Here is a 25,909-nt window from a genome sequence, read left to right as displayed (position 1 = left end):
TGCTGAGCCTGTCCGCTTCCAGGTTGAATTACCCAGGGAGGTGGACTGCTGTTATGCTCACCTGGCTCCCACAGAGGCATCGATCTGAACCGGACAGCTGCGGTCTCCACCAATGTGACGCGTAGGGCCGAGATGACGGACTGGACTGGCCCACCTAGCTTCGTTTGCTTGGCCCGTAGGAAGATTCTTCTGCAAATGGAGAAAGGGTATTAACCACCCGTGGAGTTGAGCGTAAATCCCCCCACCCCCGCTGTTCTCCCCACAGATCACCTTTGATGGCCCCTCTTATAGTCTCACCTGATGGTTTGAAAAGATGAGCTCTCCATCCTGCACTGAGCGCAGGGGCGCGTTGATAACCAGTTGCTTCACTGGCTCGAAGGAATTGGTGTGTTCCAGAACAATATTGACTCCGAAAAGTATGTAGTTCGTAAGAGTTCACATGTCTGACTTTCACTCTTGTCCGATTCCTTGCAGTTTGCAGCTTGACCCCAGCGAAGAGTTCCTCGTGGTAGCTGACGAAGTTCAGGTAAGGATTTGGCTTATCCTACACGGTTCGATAAAATAAGGCCAGAATGTAACCTGTTGCTTGCTCCCTTATTCAGGTGTGGAGAGAAAATATGAAGTTCAGGGAATAATGCCTCCGGCGGTAAAATTAGGTAAGTCTATTGTGGTGAGAAGAGTTCCGTTTGTCCCTTTGTCTCACCTTGTTGTCTTTTTGTTCCCCTTAGGGGCTGGGGTACGGCGAGGATGCAATGGAGACTGCGGCGACCCGTGAAGAGGAATAGTACCCCCGGCGGTAATCAGGTAAGTCTATGGGGGTAGTTACTATTGCCTCTGTTTATTCCCTTGGCTCACCTTTGCTGTTCTTGTGTTCCCCTTAGGTGCCAGAGTGCGGCGGGAACGTGCAGAAGGATGCGGTGGATCACGAGGATGCTGCGAAGGCCGGCGAGTTCAGTGTGGCGCTACAGCAGGCGAGGCGGCGCGCGCAAAATTTCCAGCTCGAAGGTGCGATGGATCCGGAATTCAGTTAAGGATCGAAGGTTTTGCTCTTATTCTAACCTCTTCTTCTGTTCCTCCCTTTTTCTAGGAGCTGCAGACTCGAGGCGGGCGTGGCAGAAGACTGGATGCAGGCTTGCAGACACGGTGAGCGTTACGCTGCTGGATGCAGAATAACGCGAAGCGTGTGCTGCTCTTTGGGCGTGGTTTAAATAGCCCCCAAAGTAGTCCCAGGTAAGTATTCCTCCCCAGCCCCCCCCCCCCCCCCCCCCCCCCCCGAGTAAAAAAATAGTCCCAAGGTAAAATAGTCCCTTCCAAGCCTCATTTGGCTTGGAGCTCTGCAGCATGGTCTGCATCAGGTAAACTTGCAGGATGGTCTACATCAGGTAAGTTCTACTCTATGAGCCTGGCGCCTATGGCGCCAGGACCGCACCCAAACAGCCCCTAGCAGGGGTTTTTGGGCTTGCTCAAAATAACTTGATGCCTGCTTCCGGGGTTGCTGGACCTGGTCTGGTGCCCCGGGGGCAGGCATCATGACAACTGCCGAGAGGTAAACTTTGTTTTCCAAGGCCCATTCCCACATGCTGATCGCCAGTCTGCACAGAGGAGGGGATCTGGTGCCTCCCTGCTCGTTGACGGAGTACATGCTGGTCGAGTTGTCTGTCTGGATGAGGACAACCTTGCCCCTGAGGAGTGGGAGGAATGCTCTGAGCGCTAGCCAGATGGCTTCCAGCTCCAACCAATTGATGTGGTATTCCTGCTCCTGTCGAGTTCAGGTGCCGTGGACCGAGAGATCGTCCAGGGTGGCTCCCCAGCCCTCGAGCGAGGAGTCTGTGGTGATGGTGGCCTGCGCAGGGGGCGGCCGAAAGGGCTTGCCCGTCCGTAGGTTGCAGTCCATGGACCACCAAGTTAGGTCTGGGTGGAGAGATGGAGGAATGTTGATCATCTCGGATTGTGAGCTCTGCTCCTGATTCCAGGAGGCCGCGAAGTGCAGCTGAATCCTTCTCATCCTTAGTCTTGTGTGCGGCACGGCTAACAGAACCGCCACTAGTAGACCCAGGAGATGTTGGTACCACCATGCCAAGGTCACTTCTCTGCTGAGGAAGTGGGCAGTGGCCCTCTTGATGGCCGAGATCTTGTCTTCCGAGGGGAAAACCCTCTCTGAGCAGGTGTCCCAAATGAGTCAAGAATGTCGGAGTCTGCGAGCTGTGGAGCAAGAAGCCCAGGTCGTGCAGTGTGTTCACATAAGGGCATGGGACGAGTGGTGAACCGCCTCCGGAGATGTAACCCTGACGAGCCAGTCATCGAGGTATGGGTAGATGTGGAGGCCCTGCGCTCTGAGGAGGGCCGCTACAGCATTCATGAGCCTGGTAAAGACCCTGGGGGCCGAGTTGAGGACAAACTGAAGGACTTTGTATTGGAAATGGTAGCCCATGATTCTGAACCGTAGGAAAGAAAGATGGGGCTACCAAATTGGGACGTGTAAGTACGCGTCCTTCAGGTCTAGGGAGCACATCCAGTCTCCCTTGTCCAATGTCTCCGCTATAAAAGCCGGCGTAACCAGCTCGAATTTTTGCAGGGGTAAGGAGAGGTTGAGAGTGGAAAGGTCCAGCACAACTCTAAGGCCTGCCTGGTTCTTCTTCTGAATGGCGAAAATCCTGGAGTAGAAGCCAAAGCCTCGCTGGGAGGTTGGAACTTCCTCCACTGCCTGGCTCTCTAAGAGCAACCGAATCTCTGCCAAAAGAGTTGCTGTCCCAACCTCTGGGAGGAGAGGGAGGGAGGAGAGGCTGGGATGGGTAGGCGGTACCCCGTGAATACTACAGACAGGATCCAAGGGGCTGAGAAATTTTGGTGCCAGAAATGTGCGTGAAGAGCAAGCCTGCCCCCCACCGGAGACACGTCGACCAGAAGGGTTGCGTCATGCCTTCTTTCCCTCGGAGGCTGAGGAGGGGGACTGGAAAAAGCGCTTATTCCCCCCTAAACCCCCCCCTTGTTGTGGTTTACGCCGGCTCTGGGACGGCAAGCGGTCCGGCTGCCTGGATCTGCGTTCCTGGAAGCCGCGGAACCCTCTGTAGGTACGACCCTTTTCTGAGCGCTGCTGAGAATGGGTGTAAGATTTGGGTCTTTGTAAGAATGGACAAGGACTTTGCCGTTTGTGAGCTGTTGGAAGAGGTCCCCCCCCCCCCCCTCGAACGGCAGATCTAGGATGCGCTCCTGGACATCTGGGTTGAATTTCGTCGCACAGAGCCAGGCTGTGCGCCTCATGTCTGTGGCAATGCAGATGGCACGGCCCGAGGTATCAATACGCGCTACTGTGGATTCCAGGAGGTCGTGCGCCACGAGCTTGGCCTCTGCTAGCCCCGCCTTAAAGCGAGATTGGCATTGGGAGGGGAGTTCCGGGTGGAAGTCCGCAATTTCCGCCATAACCGTTGGTTGGCAGCAGCCAGCATGGCATCTGCATTGGCCTGACGCAGGTGCAAGGAGGCGTTGGAGTAGATCTTCTTGCCGTAAGCCTCCAAGATCTTCTCCTCCCTGCCTTGCAGTGCCGTCGAGGAGGAGGAGGAGGCGGCTGAGGACGATTGAGGCTTGGAGTATAGTGATGCTGCAGCGATCACCAAGGAGTGTGGCTGAGGATGGGTCGAGAGCAAGAGTGTATCCCCCCCCCTTCCATCTGCCTGTACTTGGTGTCCAGGCGTTGGTTGACCGGCTGGACTGAGTGGGGCTTGAGCCAACCCTTCTTGTCCAGGGAAACTACATCGGTTTCCAGTGGAATCCCCGTGTTGGCAGAGGGGCGTCTTGTGAGGACTTCAGCCAGAACCCCTTCTGCCGGTTGTTCAACCTCGGGCTGAGGGAGGCCCAGGTACTCCGCCAAGCCAGCAAGACGTTCATCGAAGGCCCTAGTTGAGGATGGCGTGTTCGGATCCTCCCCTTCGTCCGTGTCCTGAGGATACGGAGGATCTTTTGGAGAAGGAGGGGTAGATGGAGCCGGAGGCTGGGGTACAGAGACCGCAGCCGGAGGCTGAGGAGGCGGCGTTTGCGTATTTGGTTGTGGAGCCGGAGGAGGCGGTTGCACCGGGGTCAGCGAACCCGATTGAGGTGTCTGTGGAGCATTTAGCATGGCAGGGAGGACTTGCCTGACTGCGTCCTTCAGGATAGCCTCCATCTGCGGAGACCTCATGAGGCCGAGGAATTAGTCGAAGAGAACCTCCTCACTGGCCGAAGAGGTAGTAGGGGGCACCGACAGGGTAGCGGGGGACTGCTGGAGCCGCTGCGTACCCAGTCCGTATCGAAGCATGGGAAAGCTGCCCTGCGCATATGAAGCATAGACTGTAGGCCATGTACCTGGTTGCGACCAGTCCCACCGTGACACTCGTTCTTCGCCGAATTGGTGGAATGGCGTCGGACGGTTGTTCCAGATTGGCACGGCAGCCATTTTGTCGAGGTGCCTGCCACGTGCCTGCGACGTGCTGCCCAGCCTGCTGGGTCCGGCCTCGTCCAAGACACTCGCGTGTGGATCACTGGGCCTACCCTGCTCCTCGTGTCTCGGCCCGGTAGGTGACACCCTCGACCCGGGAGTCGGTAGAGCTACGTATAGGCACCCCCTCGGACGAATTGCTGGTGTTAGGGCGTAGCCCCTCGGCCATCGCGCCGGTAAAATGCCAGAGCCCCTCCGGTGTAAGCCTGGTACAAGAACCCTCGGCACTGCGTCCGGGAGGATCAAGGACCCCTCGACCCGAGGGCTGGTAGCTGTAGCAGCCTCAGTGCACATGCCGGTAGAAGTCCCGCGCTGGAGAGTCTCCCTTGTGGGGTGCGTTGGAAAATATCGGCCCTACCTTGGACCTGGGACGATGCTTCATGAAGTTCTGGAGAGCCTCTGGAGGCGACTTCTGGAAGAGCTCCCTCCACCTGGCAAGTATGTTCTTCAGAGCCTTCGAGGACAGCGAGTCACACGCCGAACATGATTGCCAACCGTGGTCTGGGCCGAGGCAACGTAGGCAGAGGGCGTGGGGGTCTGAAGTTGGGAAGAGCCCGTTGCAGGATGGACACCTGCTGAACCCTGTAGAAGTCTACATGAGCCGGGGAGGAGCGTGGCGCCTGAGGGCCGAGTACCGAATAGAAAAGACAAGAAAGACAAAAGGCAAAAGAGAAGAAGTATCTGTGCGTGGAATTACATGGCCGTAGCCAAACCCAGGAGCGCTGGTGAATTTGGCCCGTTCCCGTCAATGCGGAAAAGGGGACTGGTGTGTGGCACCGGAGGGCGGAGTCAGGGCAGCGCATGCTCCCTGGGCCACCGCGCCCCCAAATTTAAAGGGGAACAAGATTTTTTCTGGTGAAAAAGGTTCCGTCTCCGTCTTTTGATGATCGGTATTCTGTGAAGGCCATAGCTACTTAATAAGGAATGGGGGATGAGGAAGTTTAAAGCAATAATTTCTACTTCTATAAAAATAGTGCACGTGTAAATCCCATGCAACCCCTCATCCTGAAATTGCACATTGAGATGCATATGTGATTTGAAAGGGAAGGAGTATTTACATTTGTTCAATATAATCTGGAAACCCTTTTCTCTGGTTGGTTGGGTAAACAAAGTCAGCCTTGGCTGATTTCTGCAATCACTCCTTTGCCACTGTATGCTTCCCTCTACCCACTCAGGCACTCCCTTGTGCACCCGCTCCTAAAAAAGCCTTTTGCCGACCCTTCCTACCCGGCTAACTACCGCCCTATTTCCATTACCCCATTCCTGGGCAAACACTTGGAGAAGTTGGTCATCTCCCAGTCACCCTGATTAATCGGCTTCATGACACCCTTGCCATCACAGACCTGGCAGTGCACTGGTTGACCTCCTTCCTATCTGACATCGTCTCAGGTTCAACTGGGCCCCCTTCGTCTCCCCCCCCCACTCTCCACTTGCGGCGGCCCCCAGGGCTCCATCCTCTTCCCCCTCTGGACCACCTGATCCCCACCGTCTCCTCCCTTCCAGTGTATGCGGACGACACACTGCTCTCCATCAAGCTTCCCTCCACTTACTCCTGTCCCATTCCTGACAGTTATTAAGGCATGGTGCGCTCCCCGACTGAGATCCTTCTCATTGGGACCCCTGCTCCCTCCTACTCTCTGGTTGCCCTCATGGGTCCCCTCACCCTCTTGTGAGGATAAAAACCTTGGTGTCATCTTCGACTCATCTCTCGCCTTACACCGCAGACCTTGCCACGAAGCCCAGTTTCAGCTGCACATCCTCAAGGGCATCCTTGGTTTCCTCACCTTCCCCCAGAAACTCAATGGGGGTAATTCATGGATTATTTGCGCCGGAAAAAAAAACGGGATTTGTGCGCCATTCTGCCCGCAAATCCCTGTTTAACAAATGGGGATTTGCAGCCAGAATGGCGCAAAAATCCATTTTTTTTGGCGCAAATAATCCATTAATTACCCTTAATGTCTCCAGAGCTCTAGTCCTCTCTAAACTGGACTACCGCAACAGCCTCTTCCTCAATCTACCTTTATCCTCCCTCCGCCCCTACACTAATCCAGAATAGGACAGCAAGATTTAGCCTTGGCCTCAAGCACAGGGACCGCATCTCTAGCCCCAAAATCTCACCACTGGCGTGGGTGCGAGGATCAAGTTCAAGACCCTCTGCATCATCCACAAGGATTTCTGAGGCCTGGGACCCCGCTACATCCAACTCAACTCAATAACTCCCTGCTAGAACCCTCCGGTCTTCTAGCTCCAACTCTGTAGATCAGATGCTTTTCGAAGCAGAGAATAGGGGGCTGAAGCTAGATCTCCTTAAGATCTGCAATCTTCACAAGACCTTCCTTTTCTTTTTCTCCTTCCCTCTTCCCCCTCCCCTGCTAATGCCCCCTCTGCTGCCTTGAATTGCTGCCTGGTCCCTTCTGAGTCCTACAGGGCACCAGGTCCTCCTCGCCCAGTCTACCCCGGTCGCCCCGACCCTCTCCCCCCCTCACCTGCACTTGCCCTTCCGGGACACCGACCAGGCAGGCAGGGTATGCTTCCCTACCGAGCCTGTTCCACCCACATCCTCTCACTTAGCGTGCTGTCATCACTTCCTGCATCCCCTGGCACTTGCCCACCTGGTCTCCCCTTAGCACTTGCCTAGCCTCAGGGGCCCCTCCTCGTCTCATCCCCTCCCCTGCATATGTATGCCGCCACTCTGTCCCTCACTTCCCTCCCACCCGAGCATCATTCCTTCCGCACTGACCAGCATGCCCCTTCCCCCTGCACTGCTTGCTAATGCACTTGCACGATCCGAAAGACACGGCCTATTAGGGACGTTGTTTTCTTTCCGCCCTCCCACCATACTGCTTTTTTGGCTTGTGGTGCTTTAAAACACCATTTGATGTATAGGTCCTATACAAATACTCAAGTAAAATAAATAAACCAACCCCAAAACCTGTAGAATGTCTTTCTTTCATTTATTTCTAGAACTCACAGGAACATAATGCATTATTGGCAACAAAAACTTTTACAACATTTAAGATTGATAACAGAATGGAGGACATGGGTCCTTGACAATAGGGTGAGAGAATGTGAACAAGCGAGGAGGACAGGACAGAATAACCTAGGAACGGCATGGTGGAGGAGTGCTAAATTAAGGGTGAAGGGGTGACGGAAAAGTGCTGTCAGGTTGTTTGTGAGGGTAGGTAGAGAGGGAAAGGGTGATGGAGTAACATTGAGTGCTAGGAAGGAGGAGCGCTCTGAGCGACAGCAGAAACAAGAGGGAGCGCAGGGGGCAAGAGTAGTGGCAAGGTGGCGAGCCGAGGATGATTGTAACGACCAAGGGGGAGAGTAAGGAGTGAGACGAGCAGACAGGTAGGGTGGTACAAGTCTTTGGATAGTTTTGAAGATGAGAAGGTGGTCAGACTTTGCTCACTGTTTCATAGATAGCGAGCCAATCTGGCTAGGGGAAAATGAGGTAGAGATAAAGCAAGAAAGGTTGAAAAGTGCACATACCGCAAGGTTCAGAACTTTGTCCAGTGGTGAACAAGCATAGTTGTGAAGGCCATAGAGGAGACTGGCACAGTACTCTGATCTAGAAAGGACTAAAGGAGTGGATTAGCAGTACTGAAAGGAAGACGACTGATTTTTCTATTATTGAGGAGGTCGAGTCTGGTGGCAGATTTTGAAATTAAGAGTGGGAAGTTGAAATGGGTCAAAGGTGACACCAAGGTTACGATAAGAACAGTAAGAAAAGTAGTCGGAGAGAAGAGAACAAAAGGGGGAGAGGAAGAGAGTGTTTGGCTGGGAAGTAGAGAACTACAGTCTTTGTGGAGTTGACCATGAGCGAGTGGGAAGCCATCCAATATTTGATGGCAGAGACAGTTTTAAATTTTCGACACTAGCTCATTGGATAAGGAGAGAAAGGAGAAGAAGATCAGAGTGTCATCAGCGAAGAGTTGATAGGAGAAGCCGTAAGAGGAAATAAGGACACCAAGAGCTGAAGTATAGAAAGTGAAGAGAAGTGGACCAAGCACTCCAACAGTAAAAGCGGGGAGGGAAGGCTCTTCCAGGACACCTAAAAGCAAACCAAGCAAGGGCCTTATCTCTGATGCAAATGAAAGAAGGTTGAGGCTTCAGAATGGTTGACGGGATCGAAAGCACAGAGCGCTCAAGAAGAATAAGAATATAGGAACATTTGCATGATATGGGGAAGAGATGAAGTTGCTGACATTGAGGAGAATTGTTGCGGTAGAATACAGGAGTCGGAAGCCAGATTGAAGAGGGTGCCAGAGGTTGCGAGTATCAAGGGACTCAGTGAATCGAATACTATTCAGTATAGTATTTTTGAATCGTGTGGTAGAAGAGACAGGACAAAAGTTGGCAGCACAGTTAGGATCAAGACCAGGTTTCTTAAGGCGGGGGATGACCGTAGCTGATTTATAGGAGTGAAAAATAGTATTATCAGGAGGGAATTGAAGAGGGAAGTAAGATGTGGAGAAATTCTGGGAACTACGTGCTTCAGAATGTGCAGGGAAAGTGGGGGCACAGAAAGGGTTAGCCATGAGGAGTAAGGCAAGATTCTCATCAGGAATGCTGGACGCAAAGGACACATTAGTGGCAGAGGACGGGTGCAGTGGTGGAGAAAAGTGAGCAGGAGGAGGGAATAGAAGTTAAGTAGCAAGGGTTTTGCCCATGGTAGAACTTTTTGAAGCAAAGTAGAGAGCACAATCATTTTCAGAAAGGGTGGAGGAGATGGGGGAGGGTTTAGGAGGCGAACGACTTGAGTTAATGGATTTTTTGAGGCACCTGGGTTGGGAGGATTGAGACGAAATGAGAGATAGAAGTCATGTTTGGCAGAGTCAAGAGCAGAGGAGTAGTTTTGAAGAACAGTGAGGTAGAGTTGGAGATCTGAGGAGTGTCTTGACCTTTGCCAAGTGCAAAGCTTTTTCAGCATTGTTGTTTTCCAAGTTATTGTAAGGGACACATTAGTAGCCCACAGCACCAGTTCTACATGGATGGAAAATGCGAGACATGCAACAGTACTCAGATTCTATAAAATTGCTGGCTTTATTGGGGAAACCAAAGTTCTTTGATTCATTTGTAAACATAACTGTGTAATTTGGAAATTTAAATCGAGGATGTCGATAAACTAGCCAACAAGCGGTAGAAGTCTAAAAAGAATGTATATTTTTATTCAGAACTTTAGATATATACAGAATTGATCATGTAAATGAATGTGTTCGACAAATAGTGAGAATCGAGACGGCAGGTTAATTTCGTTTTAGGTAGGCCCGCTGTCTGGGATTGTGTAATATTGCAGCAACTTCCCATGCATTAAGCTGGAGACCACCTTTGATTCCTCTATTTAAATACATTAGAATTATGAGCAAACCACTTGTTTCGTCCCCAGAATTGTGGGGTGGAACTGTATATCAGGGGGCATTTTATAGGGGTGCCCACTTAATGAGCAACCCACATATTAACATATTAGTCACAAATATCTTAAACAAGTATGAAAAGGTATGGGGGTGGTCATAGCGCTGCGGTAGAGGCATTCAACCAAGAATACCTTCATCTTACCATTAGTTTTTTGGAAACACTAGCCATCGCTTTGTGACACCCATAAGACAAAACCTAAAACGGAATGATTTGTGACAAGGCCAAGTTGATTTTTGGAAGAAAGAAAACAGGCTTGTGATAAAAACAAAATTGACTCTTACAAAAACCACTTAATTGAACAAAACATATTCATGAAGAAAATAAAAAAATGAATTGCAAGGCTAACTCATGCAGACTTTCAGATTGTTAAGCCAGATATCACAGCTACACAAACATCACCAAACGAATGCCAATAACCCTATGCACATGAAGACTTGAGATAACCATACAAACTAACAGCAGCACATATAAAGCAACAACTACCAACTTACATTCAGTGATGCATTACATTCATCTGTGCAAATGAAACATCAACTAGACTATGAAAAAGGTTTACCTGTTAAAATCACAATTATGAGCACTGCAAAAATGTCTGGATATTTGGCTAAAACTCCTGGTGCATCCATAGACAAATACTGATCACAAAATATTTCAATACGTCTCCCAATCAGTTCATCGAATGTTGCACTCCATGCTCTTGCTACACTGGATGTCCCTGCAAAACATAGCATGGGGGAAAAGTTTTTAAAAATTAGTTGCTGATCAACAAGCATTGCGGATCAGTAAAATACAATGTTTGTGAGGGGTTACCAGTACTTTGTAGATCAGCTTTAGAGTACATGGTACACATACAACAGGGGTAAACATTTCAAGTTGCTAGCTACTAGCCAACCATAAAAAGCCACTTGCCACCTTAAAGGAGAAGTTCTCTGACAAATGTTATTGTTTCAAAGTATTCGTCATAAAAAATATATTTATATAAATGACAGCCAGTTCTAAGAAAGCCACACTATTAACAGCAAACAAACCATTTTCAAAATAATTACTCATTTTGCTGAAAAGGGCTTGTTTGCTGTATTTGGATGGCATTCATAGTACTGGCTGTCCTGTGAACCTGTATCTGAATTCTCTGCCCAAGCAACAGTAACAAGTGTGAACTCCCTGGGGGGACTCGTGCTCGATTAATGCCCCCAGGGCAGAGAAGGAATATGTTGCTTACCTGTAACTCCCGTTCTATAGCGAGAATTGTTATAGTTTCCACTCATTCGGCGTGGGTGGTGTTTGTTGTACTGGGTTTTACCCCATTGCTTTTTCGGCGCCTGAGAAATGTAGTTCCACAAAACCTGTGATTTCAATTATTTCCAATCTTTTATTCTTTTGAATTCATCAATTGATGATATAGCAGGTGGTGCCGACACGTGTTTCGACCTAACAGGTCTTTTTCTAGGTTACCATTCATAGTTTTAAATACATAAGGATTGGATACATATTTTGTGACAATGTGGTCCCCAGATCGGGCAGTCACCATTTGTGATTGTGTTGATTTTGTGTGACATTTATATTTAGGCACATTACGTGCAGGTGAGTCAATTCCCAGTGAAAGTTATATATACACAGTTTCATAATAGTTTGCAGATTGGTTCATACATTTTGAAGCAAAACAATTTTTAATAAACAGTATTAGGTACATGTTTGGGGAGAGAAAAGAAGAGATTTCCGTAAGCTTGAGTGGAAATGGTCCCAAACAGGTTCAGGTAATAATTGAGTCAGTTGCATAGGGTTTCACCTGGTAGGTAATATAAATAGATTGTCCTGGGTCCTGCTTGTTGCAGGCAGGTCAGTAAGTACTGGGTAGTTGGATAGGCGAGGGCTTGGTCCGCCCAGTTACATAGTTGTCAGAGGTCAATTCCTAAGAATAAGGAAAGGGTGTATACTGTTGAGATTGGTTCAGGCTCAATGGCTGTGCGAATGGACATATTAGCCTAGGATTTGGTGGTTAGGTACACATTGGGTATGGAAAGTAGCTCTTGTGTGATCCCAACAGTGATGAAGTGCTCAATTGGGGTTGGGTTGCCAAGGTGGTTGCCATAATGTGGGCACTGGTGCCCGGGGACACTTCCCTCAATGGCCTGAACAGCCGCTGTGGGAAGGGGCTCGTGTGCTTGTGATGCAGGGCGTGCAAATAGTGTAAATATTGCAGATCCATTGGGTAATTACTGGGATCCAAGTGCGTGCTGGTTTGGGCTGTGCCCGTGTTGGTTCCGAGCCTGGGGGCGCTGGTGCGTGCGTGCGTTTGTGAATACGCATACGGCGCTTTTCATGGTGCATGAGCCTTGTGTTGTGATTGCGCGATCTTGGTGACCGCGGGTGGCCGTGGTGTGCAGTCTGGGGTGAGTTGAGTGTCTGTTAATAAGGGCGCTGGTGCCCAATGACCCTTCCCTCAATTTGCCCCAAGAGGGGGCAAGTGTGGGAAGGGTCCATGGTGCTGGTAACACTTTGTGCGAGCGTTCTGATTAAGTGCGTGCATATGGTTCTCGTGATAGTGCGGCCCATTAGTTGGTCATTAGGTCCGGGTTTGTTGTGGAAGTTGCCGAGAGTGTCTAAATCCTTGCCCACCCACTGCCTCCTAGTTGGATGGAGGGCAGCCACTGTGACATGACGAGCCTCCCAAGCAGTTGCCTGCGAGGACGGAAATAAAAGGAGTGGGGGACTGAGTTTAGGCAGTTATCCATGCATATTCATTAAGACGAAAGTCAGGTTTGGCAAAAGTGCTGTGCACGTGCTCGATGAGCATCTTACCTCTTGTGTTGCATGTATTGCTGCCTCCAGGTTCTGCTACAAGTGAGTAGTGAAACCCCTTGGCGTTAAATGCTTTGTTAGACCTGTGCCTATTGGCCAAAAATCGGCATCCCTATTGGTTATTGGACTCTTGCCTCCGATTGGTTGCTGGCAGGGCTGAATACGGCACCTAAGTGCGCCTTTGGGCAGATATGGGCTAGTGGAGCCTAACTGGTAGCAGGAGTACCTGCAGGAGATTGTATGCATGGCCACATTAATTTGGGGTGGGGGGGTTTGGCGGTATTTTGCCAGTAATTGCTGTGTTGTGATCAAAATAAAGGCGATGCAGACATATTTCCTGGTTCATTCAGTGTGACTGGGAATTAAGGCTGTGGTTTGCTAGTGCATATTGGCAAGATTTGGGCCAGCGGAGTCTCGGTGCTGGCAGGCGATTCTGCAAAGGAATGTGTGCTAGGTTGTAGTATGGGGGCTGATGCAATAGCGCCAAAGATCCCTGTATTGGATCAAGGTGATGAGGTGCATCCCCCGGATATGTGGTCCTGGTTCATTCTGGATAGTCGGGGGTTGTAGTTCTAAGCTGGTTGTTGCTGTATGTCACCGTGAGTTGTGACGTGCCTGTCCTCAGAGGGGCGTGAAGCTGGTGTCATGGTGCCATACTGGCTGGGTGTCAGTGGGGTCACCAAGATTGTACTGGTTCGTCCATGGTGTTGTCTGGTGATGGCGATCTTGGGAACTAGTGCCCGGAAATGAGGATCAATGTCTGGGTTGTTAGTTCGCTGTGGTGGTATAGCGGGGTAGTATAAGTCAAGTAACAATTGCATTTTACAAGAACACATTGAGCTTGTGCTCGGTATTCCGAACGAGCTCCCTATTTCTCGTTCTACAAATGTGTCTTGCTTCATTTTGCCGAAGTCTCAGGGCTCCATTTCCTCCTCCGGAGTCGAGCTCGACGGTCTCCAGACCAACAAATCTGATATCTTTCTGGTTGTCCATTTGGTGTTTTTCTTGCCACTGGGTGGCCAGTGGATATCTTGCTTCTGTGGTTTTCAGGGAATTTAGGTGTTCCATTATCCTTGTCCTTAGTTCCCGTATAGTGCTGCCTATATATTTCAATCCACATATGCATATTATTACATGTATAACAAATTTGGTGCGACAGTTGATGAATTGTTCGATATTTTTTTCATAAAGATTGTCAAAGTGCACCCTATTGGTTGTGGTGGCTTGAGGACACATTGTACAGGTTCCACATTTATGGAACCCAGACCCAGTGCGTTGGGTCAGCCAGATCTCACCTGGGCCCGCCTGGGGTTCCACAAATGAGGGACTGAGCATGCTCTTGTGTTGGTGCCCGGCAGTAGGTGATCTTGGGTTTTTCTGATATCCAATCCTTTATATCCTGATCAACTTCTAGGATATGCCAATGTCTAGTGAGTATCTTCTGAATCTGTGAGCTATCCCCGTTGTATTTTGTTATAAAACGGATGTCATTCATCTGTTCTGTGGCGTTCCCTCTTTGGTTTTGTCTGCAACAGTTGATTCCTGGGGATTGTTGATACTTGATCAATAGCCTGTGAGACGTTGGATGGTTTGTATCCTCTTTGAAGGAATCCGTCGCGGAGTAGTTCACACTCTTCCATGTAGGAGTCAATTGTGCTGCAATTTCTTCTAGCCCTTATTATTTCTCCTTTTGGTATGCTCTCAATCACATTTCTTTTGTGACAGCTGGTCAAGTAGAGGACAGAGTTAACCTCAGTGGATTTCCTGAAAGTTCTGGTTTCAAGTCCAGTGGTTGTGGCGGTGATACTGATATCTAGAAAGTCAATGGTGTGATCATTTTCTGTCCCAATCAGCTCTATTCCGAAGTTGTTGCAATTCAGATAAGCCTTGTATTCTTCCAAGAGTTCTTTTCCACCAGTCCAGATTAGTAGCATATCGTCTATAAATTGATGCCATTTTAGGATGTGCTTCTTGCATCTTTCTTCCCTGAAAGCGTGAATCTGTTCGTATTTGTGCATGAACAGATTTGCAATAGCAGGAGCATAGGTCGCACCAATGGCGATGCCTTTCTTTTGTTTATAGTATGTCCCATTGAACAAAAAGAAGCTGTTCGCTAAGGAAAATTCCAGAAATTCCTTGACCATGGTAAAATGTTGGTAGTGAGATGCAGATATTTGTGCAAAAGCATAGTCAATTGCATCCAACGCATGCTGTGTATAGTGCTTTGACATCAAGGGTAACCAATGGATAGTTTGGTTCCCATGGGATTCCTTATAAGACAGACCGTGTGTGCGTAGTATCCCGTAGATACGTAGGGATTTTAGGCACTTCTTTTTCAATAACACTGTTGTTGTATTTGGCTAAGGGTTTGTTGATTGAACCTATTGCACTCATTATTGGTCTGCCTTCTGGTATGCTGTCAAATGTTTTATGCACTTTTGGGAGGAAGCATATTGTCGGGATCCTAGGGTGATCAGTTCTTAGAAATTGTTCTTCATCATCCGTTAGTAATCCTCTCGTGTGCCATTTCTTAATCAGTTGGATGGACTGCTCCTTGATGCTGTTGATGGGGTTGCTGGGTAAGGCTTGATCGCACCCCAGTGTTTCCAGGTGCGTTTGGGCCATCATGATGTAATCCTTCCTATTCATAACAATGTTTCCCGCTTTGTCCGCCTCCTTGATGATCAGGTCGGAATTCATGCAAAGTTTGTTCATTGCATGAATTTCCTGGCTATTCAGGTTGGCTTTCCTTCTCGGTTTAGCTTTGCGCATTTTGTCTTCCATTTTGTGCAGATCCCTCGTCACTGCTTTGGAGAAGATCTCAATTGCGTTGTCCCCTTGTAGGTTAGGTGTGAAGGTTGATTTCCTCTTGAGTTCTTTAGTTTTGATGTTACATTCCTCAATTTCCAAATCATTAATCACTGATTCCTTTGTTAATTCCTCTTCTCCTTCTGTACAGGTTAGATTGACTAATACATGTGTTTGTTCCAATGTGTCCATGGTTATGTCGCTAATCAGTGGCTTCGGTTTAGATTTGGTTTTCCATTCCACCTTGGTTGGGTAGAATTTTTTCAGTTTGAGTTTTCTAGTGCATTGGTATCTTTCATGGATTCACATGCTTTGAATATTCCCGGCGGACAGGCTGGGAATCCTCTGTAAATGTTTATTACAGCTTATAATAGAACTTTCAAGCTCACTTTAGTAGCCCATCTATGTCCTTTTGGGTGCATTCTGCCAGCCAATGGGATGCTGAGTGACTAGCCCCACCCAGGAGGCCTCAGATTCTAACCCCAGAGAGAAGAGCGCTGGCGAGAAGTAGCCTTGCTGCCTTAGGGTGGTAGGTTGGCGCATGCAAATCCATGAAAGATACCAATGGTGGAGAACAGGAATTACCCAAACATATTCCTTCTCCAGTATTGGATCTTTCATAGATTCACATGCTTTGAATAGATTACAACTCCTTGTACAGGATGTTAACTGCTGTGGCAAAGGGAGAAGGCATACCTTATTGAAACAAGCGTTGGACAGCTCTTCCGACCCTTGCCCCTTCATGCAGTAATGCTCGACAAAAGTATGCAGGGCCGTCTAGGTTACTGCGCAGCAGATGTCCGACAGGGAGACCCCCCCCTCCCCAAAGCGCTGCCGACGACCCCATTGCTCAAGTGGAATGAGCACAGCTGGGTCCCTTGCAATGGTCGATTGGCTGGAGTGTGCGCTGATGAAACTGCGGCGGAAAGCCCTTCTGACAATAACTTGCTTTGAAATAGGTCGACCTTTGTTGTGTGCACCAAAAGCCACCGACAGTTGAGATGTTCATCGGAAACCTTTGGGTCTGTCCATGTAGAACTTCAGGACACACAGGTCTAGTGAATGTAAATATTGTTCAGCTGGTGTAGACGGATTTACGAAGAAAACTGGTAGGGTTACTTCAGCTTGCAGGTGGAAATTGGACAACACCTTGGCAACGAACGTAGGGTTAGTTTTTAAGATGACTGTTCTTTTCAAACAGTAGATATGGAGGTCTAACAGATAGTGTGTGTATTTCCGACACGTGTCTAAAAGCCGCGATTGCTACCAGAAAAGTGGTTTTCAACTAACCTTATATCTGTAGTCACCATAGGTTTAAACCAATGAATCATCGGGGCTGCTAACGCGGTATTCAGGGTCCACTAAGGTGGTAGTTTCTTTTGAGGTGAATAAAGGCAGAATAGGCTTATCTTTAAAGGATAGTTCCGGGACTTTTTTTTTTATTGTCCCTACGGTTCGGCCATGTGTTTTTAAGCATAAATCGGTAGATCGTAGAAAACTTTCCTATGGACCTTACCCGACTTTTCGTCCATTAACGCACTCGAAATCAGCCGCCATTTTGTGATAATCCTATCATTTCCCCCCATCGACCTGGCTCACCTGCGTTTGCGGCACTAAATCAAATCCCCCGCCCCTGAGCCTGACATCAGCAGACGCGTACCGCCCATTTCCCAACGCCAAAGCACGTTTCGTGTCAACAATCGCTGCGCCTCAGCTAATGAAGTGTCGCCATGGAAATGGCAGGACGCCTCTTTCCTCAATAAGTATAAACACACCGTTTCACAACACACAGCAGCAGATTTTCGATTCCATTCCTCTCTCTATGTTACTTTGAGTATTCTGTGACTCGTTTCTGTGCTCTGGTCAGCTACCTTCGCCGCTTCTAGGCCTTGTGAACACCTGTACCATCTCTGTAAATTATTTTACTTTCTTTACCACACAATGGCTACAATAATGCCGTATATGTACGAGCCCGAGTACACCGAGGAGGAACTACTGGAAAGGCAAGCACGCGAAAACGATGGGGATTCGGACGGCAGTTGGGAGGAGTCCTAGAAGTCTTTGCGGACAAGAGGGGTGATCGATACCGCATCTGCAGCAGGCACTTTAGCTCAGACATGTACTACACATCATTGCTAATAAAGAAGAAAACACCGCGAGCGAGGCGAAAATTGCTCTCAACCGCTATTCCCACTCTATTCGTCCACATCCCTCCACTGGTGAGTCAAGTTTACGGATTTAGCTCTCGGCCTTGCGGTAGTGTGTAGCATTAGCTAACAAAAATTTCCCCATTTATGTATCCACTCAATATGAAGGCGGAAGATTCTCCATCCGTGTCGTTATTGCAGTCATCAGCCACTTCAAGCACCTATCGGGTAATCTTACTTAGCTATTCTGCCACTGACTTGTTTTAGGCATGTAAATCAAGAGTTTTAATTTATCGTGTAATTATTTTACCTAATGGTACACCCTAGTACTCGTCCTCTAGTCTTTGTTTTCAGTTATAATTATTGTTATCCAAAATAATGCAAGTACTGTCTTTCAGGGAGATGCTGAGGAGTCCAACGCATTGACGACAACCGTTGATGTCACTCAGATGCTCGGGGTACGTTTCCGGACAGTTCCATCTATGGAGATCATCAGATCTTGCATTCTTGTAGCTTGATTGTTACACACAATGTTTTTCGTTTTTAGCCATTGATATGTCCTTCTGTCGTCGCCCTCCTATGTGTTTTCTTTTTTCAATATTGTGTTCATTACTAATGAAAGTCCCATGTTTCAGGGAGTCGATGGAGCATTAGTCCAAGAAGAAGGGGGAGCATGCAGTTACGGGTCGGTGCAACAGCTTGCAGAAGTGTGCACCGCAGTTACAGCGTCCCTTGATGTTCTTATGCATTTCGAGGTATGGATACTGACAGTTCGATCAAGCGAGATCATATGACGTGATTACATCCGCTATACTTCCTTCTTTATTAACGCAAGTACTATGTTTCAGGGAGATGACGGAGCTTCTTCTACAAGAACATCACCCCTAGTAGTGGATGCAGATCTCTGGGTGGTGACACTTCCTACGATCGAGCAAATCGAATCATATTTAGATATCCATTATTTATTTTAGACAACTGATCATTTGTGCAGGTCTATTTAGATGAGCCGTTGACGCCTGCACAAAGTTTATGTTCTTTTTAACAAAATAGAAAACCATACTAATGCAATTACTGTGTTTCAGGGAGTTGCTGAAGCGTCATCTTCAATAATATCATCAATGGAAGTCTATGCGGAGCCCGAGGTATGGATCTTGACAGTTCCATCTAACTAGATCAACAATGCGTGAATAATTGTCGTTTGAATGTTCTACACAATGCGTTCATTCGTGTTTTGCTATTGAGATGTACGTGGGTATTGGTCCCCAAGTACATTTTGTGTTTTCAATATTATTATACATACTAATGAAAGTTCTATGTTTCAGGGAGTCGATGGAGCGTCAGTGCGTGATGGATGTGCTTATCATGAAAATATAGTCGTTGCAGCGCAAGAGGAAGTGGAGACATGCACACACGAGTCGGAGCAACAGCGTCCAGATGTTGAAGTTCGAGGCAAGAACGTTTCAAAGAAAAGAAAGCAAAAGAAGGTTAGTGTCCTGGTCACTATATTATGTTGTTTTTCACTGTTAATAGTTCAATACTGTAAGTTGTGTTTAAACTGAACATCCCTTTTCCAATCTGTCCTCTAGTTGCGAGTGGGTGTACGAACTACATCTACACAGACAGTGAAGCAAACGAGAGATGTTGCTTGTCAAACCTTTTGGCAGGGACTTGAGACTGGAGATGCATCGTGCCAATGGGAAGAATATGAAGTGATTGACAACGGAGCTATACCACCACCAGCCATTGATAGCGAATGTCCTCCTGGTAGTTCGGATGCAGTCGGAGATCAATTCACAGAATCCACACCCGCAAAAACTAAGACCGCGAGAAAGTTGAAGAAATTGTTTTATTCTCCCATCGCCGGAGAAGGAACAGATGTTGCAATGGAAGAGAATGTAATGGACGACAATGAAACACCATCAATATCACTGAACATAGCGGAAGACGATATCAGAGATTGTACCTTTAATGTGAGTGACATGTCCTCAACGTTACAGGCCGAACCAGCTGGGATGCAGAGTGACAGTATAAGGAAAGAGGCCAAATTCATTGTATTCGATAGTTGTTTGATATTATTATTATGCTGAAATGTGGGCATTCGGTTGGTGGGGAAGTATGTGGGGAGCCATTGATTAATGTGACTCGTGCAATTCGAGGCACTAACCTTAAAATACATGCCACCTGTACACAATATCATCCGTTCTCATGGTCTGCACAACCCATGCTGGGGCAACTGCCAGCAGGCAATCTACTTTGTGCAGCGGCCACACTTTTTAGTGGTTCAAGTTTTAAAAAGTTACAGTATTTCTTTCAGTTTGTGGGAATCCATTTCATTGCGAAAACTCAGTTCTACAAATACCAAACCGATTATCTATTTCCAGCCATTAGCGAAGTTTGGAGAATGGAAAAAATGTCTATTGAAAGTACATTCGCGGGCAAACGGTTCAGGCTAGCCGGTGATGGACAGTGCGACAGCCCAGGATTTTCAGCCAAGTACTGCACCTACCACTTTCAGGACATGGAAAGTAAGAAAATTGTGAGTTCGGTGGTCGTGCAGGTGTCACAAAGTACATCCTCAGTGGCCATGGAGAAAGTTGGCTTTGTAGCATCATTGCAAGAACTACAATCGCGGGGAATGGTGATCGACCTGATAGCCACGGACAGACACGTTTCAATTGCCAAGACAATGAGAGAAGAGTACACAAATATAAATCACCAATTTGACGTATGGCATCTTGCAAAAACAATCAATAAAAAAATGTCGGCTGCAGGTAAAAAAAAAGATATGCAAGGTATTTCACAGTGGTCCAAGTCAATCAGCAACCATCTTTGGTGGAGCTCAAAAACATGTGAAGGGTCGTTGGAAATTCTACTGGAAAAATGGCGGTCAGTAATGCTACACTGTAGCAACGTTCACCGCTGGACCACAAACCAACATTTCCACAATTGTGAACATGGCCATTTGTCCACAGAGGAGGCACGGAAGAAGAAGTGGTTGATTCCTTCATCACCCACTCACAAAGCCATTGAAAAGATTGTATTTGATAAAACTATAACAAGAGATTTGAGGGGACTCACGGAATTCTGCCACACAGGAGATTTGGAGGTGTTCCACAATATGTGCCTAAAGTACAGGCCAAAACGATTGCATTTTGGCATGGAGGGCATGATAAATCGGACTCTTCTAGCGGTCTTGGCACATAACCATAATGTTGGCCGTCAACAAAGTAGGACGACCGGAACTTTAGGGACGCTTCGCTACAATAAGGCCTTCACTAAAAGAAGTAAACAATGGGTGATCAAACCAGTGTTTGAGGATATGCAATATGAGTTTATTGAGAGACTTATTGTTGATGACCTAGATAGGCACATACATGGAGTTGTGAACGAACCTGTGCAGGGGACAACTGCATTGCCACCCAACATTGCCTCTGTTCCATGTCCACCTAAAGCAGAGCTCATTGAGAAATACACATCACGGTTTAAATGATTGTAATTTGATTGTCTGTTCTCTCGAGTCTCCTCATGTCGCAGGCCCATTGAATATGTGTAGCTATGTATTGTGTAAATAAAAGTGATTGCTCAGTGTACATGCAATGTGTCTATCCAACCTTGTTCATTTGCGCATTAAATTAAACCAAACAGTAATATAAATCATTTTTCAAAACATAGAATGTCTCCGTATTTATGGTTCTCTGGGGCTGCAAAGCACGCAGACAAAATGCAAAGATGGAGTGTAAATTTCAAGTCCTGTGAGATGGCCTTACACTGAATGTAGCTAACTAGGAATGTGTGCTCGTTCAAAGTGAAGGTCAGCTGCTTTGATTTTTTGCTCGGGTGCCGGAATGGCCCACGACTCAGTATAAGGTTCTATTGTTATTTGACCTTGACAGGCCGGGACCATCCCGAAAGACTTCTTTTTGGGGGTGTGGTGCAATAACGTAAGAAACGATAATGAATAAAATTTCAGAAACGATAGCCATTTAATGTTCGTTCATTAGAAGAAATAACGTCGGCATAGAAGGAGTGGTATTTCGGGGCTGCCCTACGCACAGACACAATGGAAAATGCAAATATAATGTAAGTAACTCTTTAGATGAGTTTATACCGCAATTTAATTACTATACAGTAGCTTTAAAGACGGGTTAAGTTGTACTTGTTCGTTCTATGTGGCATATTGTTTTGTACCGCGCACTATCTTGAGGAGAACCATCTCCTTTTACGGAAGCACCTCAAAACCTTCCTCTTTGCTTCTGCTTTCTCTCTCCCTCTCCCCTGCTACAACTGGTCCACTGTCTGCGACCTCGGTCCTGGGCCCTTCCACTCTCCACCTGCACTGCCTCCCTGTCAACCCCTGCACTGGGGGACTGTCTCAGTATCCTACAGCCCCCCCCTTCCCAGCACTTGTTCTGCACTTACCTTGCACTCGCCACCAGCTGGCCCTATGTATTTACCTTACCTTGTACTCCACTTCCCCCCTCCCCTTCCCCTTGCACTTTTACCTTCCCCCTACCCCTGCACTTCTTCTCCTTGTTCTCCCCCCCCCTCCCTGCCTCGCCACGCCTTGAAACACTTGTGTATAGGCGCGTTGCAAATGCCATATTATATCATATCAGTGACGAAGTGGTCCACTGGCGCTCAGGCGGCTCTGAAAAAGGCGGAGGAGAGGGGGTGTGTTACTGGAAATGACGTACTGTCCTAGCTATGAAATAATTTCCCGACCTAATATAAAAAATGAATAATTTTAATAAAGATCTGATGGTGAGACTAATTTCATTTTTTATGTTTTTAAAACAGGTACATCCTTCATTATTGTCCATGTCACGAGTACCAGACACCGGCGGATGGCTTTTATAACCGCCAGTTGCTTCTCCGCGTGAACAACGTTACCACCCTGACCATTTTATGGGACGATCGCCAAGTACAAGTATGCCCTTACGCGGTACGAATGGCTAGATGCAACATACATATCGTCGTGGTGGCCTAGTGCCTCGTTGTTGGAACAGCCATGCGATTATCAGTGCGACCGAAGAGCTTATTTTATCGTAAACCAACACCCTGTGTACTGCACACGAACATCGCTTGCCTCAAGACGAACTATTTTGGATCGAGAGCAAAGAAAAATGCAAATCGCTGAATATTCTCTAAACATTTGATGTCCAATAAATGTACTTTACCAAATGTACCGTGTTGCTGTTTGATTTAAAAGTACAGTTTCATATTCCGAATTGTGGCGCGCTGTGTTGTGAGCTGATCTGTGTTGGTTTCCGGGTTCTGTGTGGAGTCGCGTAGAAGACGCCTGGGCGCGTTTGCCTACGCAGCACAGTCACGTCACGGAGAGAGGCGGGGAATATGAATGTTTTGATAAAGTCTGTTTCAGGGGCGGGGGATTTGATTTAGTGCCGCAAACGCAGGTGAGCCAGGTCGATGGGGGGAAATGATAGGATTATCACAAAATGGCGGCTGATTTTGAGTGCGTTAATGGACGAAAAGTCGGGTAAGGTCCATAGGAAAGTTTTCTACGATCTACCGATTTATGCTTAAAAACACATGGCCGAACCGTAGGGACAATAAAAAAAAAAGTCCCGGAACTATCCTTTAAGTGTTTTACTATGCAGGCCTCAAATTAAGCAGCTTTACCATGCTTCCTGGTGTATCCAGTTACCGCCGCTACATGTACTTTGATGGATGAGTGCGACAAACCAACTTTTGCTAATTTCAGCCAGTATGCGAGGACTTGGTAAGGCTCTATATTTAATGGATCCAATTGTTGTTGGGCGCACCAATTGCAAAAGCGATTCCACTTGTACACATAGGATCTGCTTGTTGAGTCTGCTCTGGCTGCCTTTAGGAGGTTTCTGCAGTCCTGTGTGAGTGAGATTTGTCTGAATTAGTTGAAGTCAGGAGCCAGGCATGAGGCAACCCTGGGTTGTGATGGAGCACCTTCTGGCTGCACATGAATAGCAGGTCGGGGGTCCTGCCTCAGAGGGATTGGACGGTCCTGGGATAGGTGAACAAGCTCGGAGAATCGCGGTTGGCGCCATTAAAATGACCATGCACTTGCATGTCAGAATCCTTTATAGGACCTTGTGCATAACTGGTGTTGGGGGGCGCATAGGCGAAGATTCCTTCCCATGAAATTCCAAACACATCGCCCAGAGATTGGTGATGAGGAGATCTTCCCGCAAACAGGGGACATTTCTTGTTGTCCCACGTGGCGGACAGATCGATGGTCGGTGTCACCCATTTGCTGAACATTTTTTGATTTTCCTGTCCGCCATTTGTGCGACTGGCAGTTGGCTTTGCTCAGTTGGAATGAAGTTTCATTGTCCTTCCCCGGAAGGTGGAATGCCTGCAATTGCATGTCGATTTTGATGGCTTAATGCCGCAACCGCTGGGCTCCCTCGACAGTGCCCTTGACATGTGCCTTCTTGTTTTCGAACATAATACATTGTGGTCGTGTTGTCTGTGAACACTCTTGCGACTTTGCTCTGGAGCACTGGCTGGAACGAGCGAAGGGCACAAGCTACTGCCTTCAGTTCTAAGATGTTGATGTGGAGTTTGTGATGTGAGATGGTATGAGCCACCACTGCAAGTTGTGAGTGTCTTTGTTATCGCCAACTTGTCGTTCCATGACCCGGTTGGCTGGGACCATCAATCCGCTGGGAATTCTTGTAGCGGTCTCTCATGTAATCTGCAATGTTTTATCAGTAGGATGTACGACGCAATGGCGCCCAGTTGTTGCATGAACGTCCGACAGATTCTGGCGCCCGGGTAGAATTTTGTGATTAAACAGGCTGTTGACGCTGCTCTCTTAACTGAGTGACATACACGGCCCTATGTGGTGTTGAACTGTGCCCCTAGAAACACTAGCGTGTTCGATGGCTTGAAGCATTTATTGGGAAGCCGAGGCACGAGAGGGTGTAGGACACCTCTCGAATTGCCATTTTTCACAGCCAGGTGTGATGGTGGTCATACTAACCTATCAGTGAGATTTGGATACACATGGTATCCTTCGCCTGAAGGACGCAGCCACCGGGGCTAGGCATTTGGTGAATGTTCTCGGGGCTGAATGGAGACCAAACGGGAGGACTTTGAATTGATAGTGATTCGTACCCACCATAAATCTTAGAAACTTTGTGGCGCTTTCGAATGGGAATATGAAAATATGCATCTTTGAGGTCCGGAGATGCTATGAAGTTGTTTTCCCGTACTGATGTTATGACCTCTGTAAAGGTGACCATCTTGACTTAGACTTAAGTCTAGAATTGGTCGCCATGACTCGTACTTTTTTGAACCACAATGAACCTGAGTAGGTGCCCTTGCCCCTTTGATGTTCAGGGACTTTTCCGGTTGCTTGTTTTATGAGCAGTTTCTCCACTTTGCTTATCAAGATGTGTAAATGTAGATGGTGTTGAAATATTAGATGGGGTCGGAGGTTTTTTCCCCCTGGAATTCTATTACATGTCCTTTTTGTATCTGTTTTAACTGTTGCCAATGCTGCAGACATTTTACTGCCTCCATTACTCGCTATGGTGCAACCCAAGACTCCCGAATCCCCCCTCACCCCTCCACCCGAAGAAGTAAAAGCACATCTCACAGTCAGGGTGGTAAGCAAACTCGCTTTGTTTGTCCGTTTTTATTGCTTTAAGGTCAATTTTGGGGCCAAAAAGTTTGATTGAACGTCCACTCTGAAATCTATGCATTTTAACCATGCCCATCTCCATAGCACAACGCCATTGCTGATCTGCTTAAAGCCTGTTTCCGCTATGTCGACTGCGATGTTGATCGCATGATTGGAAGCACCTTCCCATCTCGCAGGATGTTCAAGGCCAGATTACATTTATTTTCTGCCAAGTACTCCAACAGTGGGGCCATCCGGTTCCACATCTCGGAGTCATATCTTAACATTATTGCCAGGGAATTTGCAGCTTTAACTGTTGTGCCTCCTGTGGCCAAAGTTTCCTTGCTAAATGCATCTTGTTTCCTGCGGTCATTGTCAGGTGGCAATGCGCATTTCTGACCCTGAACGTTTTTCTGCATGCTGCTGCTGACTCAGAGTTGGGGGTTGGTTGTGACGCAAGGAATTTCGGGGACACCTGCAGTGCCTTAAATTTCTTTTCTAAGCTGTCTTTTAATGTTGGCTCTGAGAAGGGCTTTTTCATGAGTAACAGTCCTTCCCATATGTGGTCTATAATGGGAGTGGACATGACTGCCTTTCTGCCCTCGTGCTCAAGTCAAAAAGGAAACAATATTTTTTGTTCTC

At 47.6% G+C, this 25,909-nt stretch overlaps 1 protein-coding gene across 4 annotated transcripts in view; it reads right to left on the bottom strand.

Moving 5' to 3' along the window:
- The window catches only part of SLC7A1 (solute carrier family 7 member 1), a 552,639-nt gene that overhangs the window by 160,102 nt on the left and 366,628 nt on the right, over positions 1-25,909 (bottom strand). For all 4 annotated transcript variants that reach the window (XM_069640689.1, XM_069640692.1, XM_069640690.1 and 1 more), the window contains one exon: positions 10,446-10,604. In XM_069640689.1, the coding sequence (XP_069496790.1) occupies positions 10,446-10,604 (159 nt within the window). The remainder of the gene's footprint in view (positions 1-10,445; positions 10,605-25,909) is intronic.

The sequence above is a fragment of the Ambystoma mexicanum genome, chromosome 7q, assembly GCF_040938575.1.
Source record: "Ambystoma mexicanum isolate Mex_15411 chromosome 7q, UKY_AmexF1_1, whole genome shotgun sequence".
Lineage (NCBI taxonomy): Eukaryota > Metazoa > Chordata > Amphibia > Caudata > Ambystomatidae > Ambystoma > Ambystoma mexicanum.
This window is presented reverse-complemented; position numbering and strand designations above follow the sequence as displayed.